This window comes from Telopea speciosissima, chromosome 8 (genome assembly GCF_018873765.1).
Source record: "Telopea speciosissima isolate NSW1024214 ecotype Mountain lineage chromosome 8, Tspe_v1, whole genome shotgun sequence".
Lineage (NCBI taxonomy): Eukaryota > Viridiplantae > Streptophyta > Magnoliopsida > Proteales > Proteaceae > Telopea > Telopea speciosissima.
Window position 1 is genome coordinate 18,345,908 of NC_057923.1, and position 10,796 is coordinate 18,356,703.

General features: G+C 37.4%; 1 protein-coding gene across 1 annotated transcript; it reads left to right on the top strand.

Moving 5' to 3' along the window:
• The first annotated feature begins 1,279 nt into the window (after positions 1–1,279).
• Positions 1,280–2,991, top strand: LOC122670647 (lamin-like protein). Its single transcript, XM_043867602.1, has 2 exons — positions 1,280–1,495; positions 2,620–2,991. Exons 1-2 carry the CDS (start codon positions 1,306–1,308, stop codon positions 2,964–2,966), a joined length of 537 nt encoding a protein of 178 aa, XP_043723537.1. The 5' UTR covers positions 1,280–1,305; the 3' UTR covers positions 2,967–2,991.
• Positions 2,992–10,796: the final 7,805 nt, after the last annotated feature.

Genomic DNA, 10,796 nt, shown 5'->3' on the forward strand with positions numbered 1-10,796 from the left:
AGAGGTGTCAAACAGGCGATTCGGACCATTCTTAATCAGGCTGAATTGGTTTCGGTCTGTGAATGAGCGAGACCAAAACAAATCGTTAAGAAACTTTGGTTTTCAGTCTGGTACGGTTTCGTTTATTTCGATTTTTCAATATCGTATTAATACTAGTTTAAGTTAATTTGTTTTCAAGCTTGAACCACAGTGAAATCTTACATTCATAACCAATAGTGAGGAAGGATTCGGTACAAACACTGTAAATCATCTTCCCCAATTCAAATAAGTAAACAATCAAGAATAGGAAAATTGATTTGATGTAATTGAAACAAATGTAATCGAAACAACAAAGAATAAAATTGTAAGGGATAGATAACTAATATTGAAATCAATTGATAAATAATCAATGATAAGATATAAAAAAAAATCACAACAAATAAATCCACTATCAAATCATTCATTTAACTGTCTAACTAATTTTGTATAGTAAACAACGAGATCAATTGAAGCATTGTTACAAATCAATAAACATATTCATAACCTCATACTCATTGATTTGGAACAATTTCCCTTACAACTAGAAATTTTCTCACTAATATTGAAATCAATGAAAAATCAATTCACCAATTCACAACCTCATACTCAAATTTATTTATTTTTTAATCGAATTCATTAGATTCGATTTTCGGTCTTGATATCAGTCAGGTCGATCAGTTCAATGTGGTTGCAAAGTGTCCCATCATTCTGTTGTCTAAAACCAGTCTGATAAAAATCGGTTCAATTCGATTTGATATTTTTAGTTGATTTTATCGGTTCGGACTAGGTTTTAATAGAGTTGGGATCAACTACCCACATGGGGAGCAGTGGGGACAGATCCCAACCCTCCATGGGCTATGGGACCCATGCCACATGGAGGGTTCGGATCTGTCTCCACCGTCCCCAGGTGGGGAGCAGATCCGGACTCGTTTTGACACCCCTACCTTGATGGTCCTCGGGTCACCGTAGATATCTGTTTGGAGAAAAACAATAACCCGGGTTGGCATCGCTTGGAGTGTCTGTGCTGTGGACCGGAAAATAATCATTTGTTTCAAACCTTTTCCCGTAAAGTAGACAATAAAAATTAAACTAATTATCTCATCTCAATATAAACGAAGGAGATCAAAAATAGAACTTGAGTTGAGCATTTTTCTGAAAAGAGTGGGAGAGAAGCTTAAATTTTGCTAGAAGTTGCTAGAAGCGTAGAAGAGATTTTTGAGTCTTGAGAGACAGAGGGAGAGAGGGAAAGAGGTCTGTGACTGTGTTTGTGAGATTGTAGAGCAAGCAATGGAGGCTGGGGGACGAAGCATTGCATCGCCAAGGGCGGTTCTGATGCTAACAGTGGCGGTGCTGTTGGTGATGATATCGGGAGTTTCATCCACAAGATTCATCGTTGGAGGTAACATGGGATGGACTACCAATGTGAACTACACCGTTTGGGCCAAAGGCAAACACTTCTACCTCCAGGATTGGCTCTGTAAGCTCTCTTCTCCTCTTTCCCCTCTCCGTCTCTTTCTCTATGTATGTGTTCGTACGTTTTTATCCACAGATCTACTTTCTAAGCTCTGTTATCCACTATTTTGTGCTTTTTCTCGCCATTGTTAAGTAGATCTCTTTCTATATCTCTTAAACATTCCTCTGTTTATGCTGCTTCTCACTGCAACTTCTGTTTCTAGTTCTTTCGAATATAAATCTCTCCTTGTCTGAAATTGATGTCAAATTAGTCTCTTCTTCTTGTTTTTTTAGATGAATTTTATCGATTTCTGCTATTGAATCCCTTTTTTTTTGGTTTTATTTTTCACACATACCTTGTGTTTGAGATTTTTCCACAAGCAACTTCAGACTTTTTCTGCTTGAATTTCGTGCGAGACGAAACTCTCACTTCTATGTTTTTTTTTTTTTTTTCTCTCTTTGAATCTGGTTGCCATATTGCATTGCTCTGTGTTTGCAGGAAATAAACCAGATCTTTGATCTTCACACAGTAGTACAGTTTCGTAGGTCTTAGGTAGTTAAACTGCTTTGATTCGACACATTTCTAATTGTTTCCTAGTTATCACGAAAAAGAAGGATTATTGATTCAACTATTTATCAAACTTATCCATTATTATCCGAACAAATCGCTACTCCATCCTTTAACTCAGCATATTAGATCTCAATTAAGTAAAAGTAAGTAGTCAAATTACCTTTCTTTTGCTTCCTTTACTTCTTATTTTATTATTTTGAGTTCTGTCGAATTCAGAGCGTTTGTTTTTTCCATTATTTTTTTCCTCCATTACTGCAAAACAGCTCAGATCTTCATACTTTGGTCGGACCTGTTTTTTGCACTTTTCTGTTCTGATAAGTAAAACTCAGACTTCATGTTTTTTCAGGCTTTCAGGTGATCTCTCTCTTTCCTTATCCATTGTTAACTATAATATTTCAGGAATTTCAATCTTTTCTCTTGTTTTACTTGATCTTTGTCGAATCTCGAATTAATGATCGTGTCCGATTCGACTCACGATCAGGCACTCAAGAAAGCTGGAATGTGACTCGGAAGCTTTTATGTGTTTGATTAAAGAACTGAACTAGTTGTGAACTGCTTATGATGTGTTTGTATTGCAGTTTTCGTGTATGATAGGAACCAGATGAACGTGTTGGAGGTGAACAAGACAGGTTACGATCAATGCATAGAGGATCATCCAATCCATAACTGGACAACAGGAGCAGGTAGAGATGTGGTTCCACTCAATGTGACAAAGCGTTACTACTTCATCAGTGGCAAAGGTTTCTGCTACGGTGGCATGAAGATCTCCGTGCTTGTCGAAAACGCTCCACCTCCTCCATCGGCATCTCCACTGAACGAAAAGAGTGGATCTCCTCCATCCTTTAGTAGCTACAGAGGCCACATTGTTTTACCAGCTGCGTTCGCCATTGCTGCGGTTTGGGACTCCTTCCTCCGTTTCTGGTAGTAGTAGTAGTACTGGCTTACTGAACCCTCTCGTCCCTTTCACTTCCCATTTTTTTCTTATTTTCTTTTCTTTGGATGAGAGATTTAAATCATAGGGAGAATTTGTGCTTGTCCGCCGCAATCAATGGCGGTTCGTGAAGTAGTCTGGTGTGATTTTTTCTTGTTATCTTCATTCCACGAAGAATCTGAGATTAAAAAATTTAAAAATACAAAAGTAGATTTATGATTTTCAAAATAGGGTTGCAGTTCTGAAACAAAATTCTGATGATCAGATTCTGTTGCCGCGTGATTGGGTGGGTGAATTCATGGGGACGAGGGTCTGCAAGGACCGAAACCATGTGAGCATGGTAGTCAAAGATAATAATTCATCAAAAAAAATAAATTAAAAATAGTCAAAGGTAATTTAAGAGAGGAGATCATGATGATCATGGATTCATGGGTGTTATTGGTGGCCCCCCTGCTTGCCCATGTGTCATTGGTGGCTCTGCCTCAACCTCATGCGAATGTTTGTTTTTTTTGTTTTCCTGTAAACACCCCCAGTCTCCCTAGTGGGAGGAAGGGGGAATTTTATTCATATTATGCAATGCATGGAATAGTCATGGGAGGAGAAAGACACATCCCCTGAATCCATGTATCGGAATTGGGTCAAATTGTCCTAGTGCCCTCTTGGTGGGGAGTCAACAATGATGTTATTTTCCTTTGGATTTGATATGAACAATTTCTCATTGTTCAATCCCGTGAAGACACGTGGTCAGTAGGATCATGAAAGCGAATAGTGGACCAGGAGATTGAGAAAGATGGCCTAGAGTGGCCTGGTTCACGTGACTCGAGGGACATGAGATCAAGATCTAGGAAGGATATCGATCCGCTGTAGCATTACCCACTTAAGTCCAAGGGTAGGAAATCAAGATTCTAAAGGGGTATTCTTGTAAAATCAGCAAGACGACCAGGAGGCGTAGAAAAGCTATAAATAGAAGGTGCTGGAACGGAGGAAGGGGATCAATCTTTTCATTCGCTCTCTTGCTCACACTCTCTGAATTATATTAGAACTAGATCTGATTTTCCCCATTTTCTCACCTTGACCTTTGTATCTTGGTTCGAATGGATTATGAAGTAATTAATCGAGATCTCAAGATCTCCAATTTGTGAATTGAAGTGGTTATCAAAGGATTCCCGCAATTTTCTTTGCATAACAGGATTAAAATTAAAAACATAAGATACAAAGTAAGAAGACAAATACACGATGTCCTCTAAGAAAGGCTTTAAACACAAAGGCGATGCTTCAATTCCACTTTGCAACAGAGAGATAATACTCTTGTTATCATTCTCAATGATAATAAACTCAAAATCTTATGAGATGGCCTCTAACATAGTTTCATGGATGCAGTATGCTTCACCTATTGTTGGATCCTGAAACTATGTAAGGCTAGAGACAATTACCAAGGCTGCACGAAATGACCACGGCATTTTCAGGGATTTTCACCTTTTTATGGGTGTGGTGGTTATTTTGTGCGGCCCTGTGTCTAGGTACATGAGTGGCGTGTCGTACGTGACTAAGTAGCCTTCCTTTCCCCTTTATTTATTTAGTTGTTTTTTCTTTTTATTATTCTTAGCCAAGGTTTTTTATTTTTACATTTTTACCCTTGGTCTATACTGAATAATGAGGAATCGTTGATCGATCTTTATCGATACCGATAAGAATCAACCGATCCAATACTGATTCCTCAAACCATGGTCCCAGTTCGAAGAGGATAGGGTGGCCATGGGTGGAACGTGTGGTGGGGGACAAAGGGGGAATAATATGATACCAAGCATCCTGTGGAACGATCAACCTTGGGAAACCAATATGGATCATCTGGGATCGGATGGTTTTCCCTAAAAATTGTGTGTGTGTGTGTGTGTGTGTGTGTTTTTTTAAGTTTTACCCTTGGTTCGTATCGTTTTACTGATACGAGATTGACCATGCATCAGAATCGACCTGCACCGATACCTCAAACCATGCTAGATATCATCTTGTAATAAAAATATTATTTGGTTTAGTTGGGTTAGTAATGTATGGGAAAGAGATTGTTGTTTGGTTGTGTAGTCCCTGCAACGAATTAAAATCCTTTGCAGTACCGGCGCGGCGGCAGTGCATATCCTACAGTACAGCAGAGGCCATGTGTACCACCTGGCCTCTGCTGTGCTATCGGATATGTGCATTGCCACCCCGCCGGTATTGCAGAGGATCCTGGTCCCTTTGCAACAACATTGGGGCCAATGAGAGTGCGCACATGAACATCAATATAGTTGGGATTTTTCAATTTCATCGGGGTCAGATGGTAATTTTGTCTTGGCACAGGGGCCACGCGAGATCCGGACAGGCAGCGTTCTTTTTCCCTTCATATATTCAGTCATACAAATCCAAAACATTTAAGGGGTTAAAAAGGAACCCTGATTGGATGGGTATAAGGATGTCAATGTGTATTGAGTATTGTATATCAATACCGTTTTCATACCAAATAATCTATATCGAACCGTATTGAATAAATTCGATATTGTATCGGTATGAGATATCTATTTTGAGTCAATATTTGGTATGGGATCGAAACATAATACTAAAAATACATCATACCGAATACCAAATCGATTCCATATGGTATCGGTATGAGATACTTATACAGAATTGATATTCGATGTGATATTGATATGGAATATATGTGCAATGTACCGCACCATAATCGTACCAATTGATATCCTTAGATAGGTACACGGTAGACCGTGCGATCTGCCCAGTTCCTACTCCTGACCACACAGTGGGATATGGATCAGATTGGTACCATAAAGTGCACTCTCACGTGAACTGCATACATACATACATACATACATACATTGATACTTACTTTCCGTGCATAGGATGGTTGCTAAGCATTAGGTGACCTTTCCTAGCCTCACTTTTGCACTTTGCACTCTTGCACTCTTGCTATATGACTAAAAAGTTTAGAAACAGAGAGATGGGGACAAAACGATGCATGATTTACAGGACCTCAATCTAGGGATGTAAACGGATGGGATTCGGCTCGGATAGTGCTATATCCGCATCACATCCAATTAGTTGTCGGACGGATTTTGATAGTATTAAACGGAATACAGAACGGATATTTTATCCATTAACATGTAAATATAGCTTTTTGGATAACTATAGCCTATCTGTATCCGCATCTGTTTAACTTTTGGATGAATTCGAATAATACTAAACAGACACAAATGCATATATAAAAACGGATTTCAACTATTTATATACACCCCTAACCTCAATCTCAATCTATACACAAAAAGAAAAAGAAAGAAAAGAAAAAAAACAGGAGAACCTTTTTCCAATAAAATAAAAGGGTGGATAAAGCTGTTTAATTGTTGATGGAAATAAAAAGACATTTTGGTGCATCCACAGACAAGTAAATAGTTTCGTGGGGACAAAAGCACTAATGCCAGCCGCGGATTACGGACCTTACCGGCTTTAAATTTTGTAACTTGAAGGGGGGGGGGGGTGTCTTAATATGTATTTGGTGGTAATTGGCTAACCTTAGCTTACGTGGTCCCCTTTTGCCTTCTACCCGAAAGGGGCTTCTACCCAAGCAATTAAAGTCACCCATGTGACTGTGGGTGGAGAAAATATCTTTGAAAAACAATTTTCAAACAATTTACATGCACGAATTCACTAATTAAATTGAGATTTTGTAATCTTTTTAGCTTTTTTATGTCATTTTGTTTATTTTATTCGTTTTTTCTTCTTATTTTCATTTTCTTTTGTGAGGATCTCAGTTTTTCCTACTTCGTTTTTTAAAGAATTTACATAGCCGATCCCATTTAGTTAGGATAAAGATGAGTTGTTGTTTCAATTGTTTTTAATTTCTTCTATATACTTTTTGTGCAAGAATTCTTTCAAGGAGCTTGGCCTTATGTGTGCACGGGCTAATGGGAATGTGTGTGGCAGCATCAACAGGATGGTTATTATTGTCTTTCATGGGGGCATCGATCATTTCGCTCCTCATGTGTCTGGGCGTAGGGATCCACAGAAAACATTTCTCCCTATTTTTTTTATTGATTTTTCTTTCACTTCGTTCACCATCAGGGTTTTAGTAATCTGTACCAGAATTGATATCAATCTTGACTAATACTAATTCAATTTCGATCCAGATCAGTCTCTATCAGGATGAGAAAGGCAACTTTTTTGGGATCGATTGTTGGATCAGTCTATATCGTTCCAAAAAAATAAAAAATATATAAATAAGAGGGAAAGAGATCTCTACTTGGTGGTGTTTCTTACGCCCTCTCACAGGCACCGTGAGATGACGCTTTTGCCTCCTAGATAGATACCCAGGCGTGCTCATCCATTGGCCTATACGCATGTGTAGAGACCATGCAATCAAGTAGAGAAAAAATTCTTCTTTTTGTTTTTTGTGTGAAATATTGTACAAATATAAATAATTATAATAAATTTTTGCTTTTCATTTTTCTGTGCCAAAAACCCTTTAAAGCACCAAAAGTCAAAAAAATTAAATTGTAGATCACATTATTATCTGCGACCAAAGAAATTTATTATCTAAAACAAATTATAATCTCATTTCCATATTCAATTTATTTTTTTATTATTATTTTTTTTTTAAATTAAAATTTTACTATAAAATTACCCAAACATGTACTTTAGGGTTTTCTTGATAGAAAATTCCACCAAAACCCAAACTTAATCACGACTGTTGGATCTACAACATATATTAAACCCAGCATCATATAATAAATATATTTTTTATTTTTATTTTTATCTTTATATATAACCGAATATGAAAAACATGACTCATATAAAATTTTAACAATATATAGATATTCATTTCATGCAACAAATCTACACTCTATACTACAAATTGGCAGTAAAGGTAGCGTGATTCATGGGAAAAATGAAAAGAAAAAAAAACCAGAAGAGTAAAAGATACCTCAAAACATTTTTTAGAGAACAAGTGGATTTAGGTTGGTGTTGATCTCTTAATCTAGCTCAAAACGAATTAAAATCTTTTGTAGAACCCGGCGAGGCGGCGGTGCACATCCGGCGGCACAGCTGAGGCCATGTGTGCCTTATCTAGCTCAAAACAAATTAAAATCTTCTGCAGAGGCCACGTGGCCTCTGCTGTGCCGCCGGATGTGCACCGTCGCCCCGTTGGTACTGCAGAGGATCCTGGAGAAGAAAAAAAAACAGTAGGGGAGATTGTTTTTTGAAGATTAGAAGAGAGTTGAGGGAGATCAGTAACATGGAATGAAAAGGAGTCGTTTTTATACAAAATAGGGTTTTTGGTGTTTAAGTGCTCCGAATCAGGCGATCCCAATTCCTGACCCAGGATTGGTCAACAATCGATACCATCCCTTGCCTTGTTGATATCAATACAAATTGGCCAATTTGATGCATATTAATTCAACCGTGTTCACCATAGGGCATCGATGATGTTCAGGTTGCCAAAGAGGAGGATAGTTTTGAGCTTGTAAATAGGGGTGGGCCTAATTTTTTGCCTCTTTTTGTAAAGTTGTGCACAACACCCGTTCGAAATAAAATTGCATACCCTTTCAAATATCACTATTCATGTGAAATGATGATATATGTCATAAATGCCTCTCCCGTTTTGTCATATTTTAAAAAAGGTCTTATTAACTCAAAACTGCACTCGGACAGTGTAGGAAACCCTCTATGCTCAAATATGTAATGTTCTACCTACTGCCATCTACCAACTACCAACCTACCAACTACCAACTAAAATGAAAAAAAGTAAAACAAAAATATTGAGCTGCCAATAGATTTGAAATGCTATGAAGCAATGTAAAATTAAACCATAAACAATATGAAAATTTCTCTTATCATTATCAACAATGATTTTATAACGAATACAAAATCTGCTCTATACAACTATTTTTTGTGAGCTTGGTTCTTGTATGTTTGAGGTGGGAATCTTTTGTACACGCGCACTTTAAATGCTAATTACTATCACATGACAAATCACAATGAGGCCTTTGCGGATAGGTAGATCATAGGTCCCTTGCTCAAATGTCAAGTTCCAATCCCATCAAAGTTTTTATATGGCAAAATAAAATTTTTAAAATCAAGGGCTTTGGGAGAGTGGATAATCGTGTTTAGAATATTATAAACGTGCATATACATACTTGGTAATGCGCACACAAGAGTTTACCCCCCCCCCCCAAAAAAAAAATGCACACACAAAAGAATATTTGGATAAATTAAGGACATACCCAGTGCACGAGGCTACTGCCATTGCAGGGTTTGGGGAGGGTGATAGTGCATGCAGCTTTACCCCTGCTTTCATGGAAAGACTGTTTCTAGAAGAGTATTTGAAAAGATTAAACTCTAAAATTTGACATGTGGCTTATTTACACTATAACCTTTATACACAATGGTACGTAAAAAACCCAAAATAGCTGCATCAGCCATTCATCCATGAATACTTTCTTAGAATGAAAAACAATTTGAATAGGCCACATGCTAGATTTGATAGTTTATACTAATTATAAGATGAAGTTTTCCTCCACCCATGGTGAATGGGATCCCATTCACTGAGAGATGGGAAAGGGTATTGGGAGGATATTTTGGAACATACTAAAACCCTAGGATGGTGGGTGAATCGAATTCTATGGGTGGAGGAAAACTTTGTCCTTAATTATATGTTTCATTATGTATGAAACTTTTCCCATATGATATTAAATTTCTTATAATGACACATGAATGTATGTCAGATTAGCTTATAATTTAAAGGGAAAAGAACGCTGCCAAGTTGCACAACATACATTAGCGCCTCTCTCTCTCTCTCTCTCTCTATATATATATATATGAAATGACATATCTGCCTCTTACTATGGGAGGAGAGAGATAGAAATCGAAAGGTGCTAACATACGGTATGCTACGTAGCTGGACAAAAAACCTCAATCCCATTATTTAATATGGGAAGCAGTTTTTTGTTAGGGAGTGTGGCCTGCGCCAGCACTCCCGTGCTTCTATAACTCTCCTCCTCAACAAGTGATCCGAAGTGTCTTCTTATATAGAGAGTAGAGAGATTGACTAATCGGAGTGTTGGCGTAAGCCACACTTACATAATTCTTTTTCCCATTTAATATGCAAAGGCATGTGAGTACCCCCAGGAACTTCATCCCCCAAAAAACGATGTTAACTACAAAGGACAACAAACGAGTTTAAAGAAGCAATGGGACAGGTAAGGACGGATTTTTGCTGGAGATATGGACCTATTTGTTATAATGTTACACCAAGTCTAGGCCCGGTACCATAACACGGTTCATTAATTAGGCTAAGTAACCCATTTTCTTCTCATTAATTTTTTTTTTTTGTAATTTCAAAATATTTGAAATGAAGGATATAGTAGGTTGTAAATGGATATTCGAAAATTCGAATTCAATTTGCATCCATATTTGTTTAGGGGCATCCATATCTGTTATATATATCTGGAAAAAAAATTCGAATAATCTAAAAAAAATTTATCCCATCCGAATAGATGTCCAACTAATAATTAAAAAATTAAATAGGTATCTTGAGGTTTTTTATGAAAGACACGGACGAGAGTGAAATCATATTTGTTGGGGGAGGAAGGTGTGGCCGTGTGGGTTACACAAGTCTAGGATGTAAACGGATAGTCAAAAATCAGAATTTAATTTACGTCTATATCCATTTAGGGATATCTGTATTCAATCATAAATATCTGGATACGATCAAATCCGATCATCTCTAGATGTAATAAAAATCTTCTATTAAGGAGTGCGGTGTACATCCTGCGGCACAGCAAA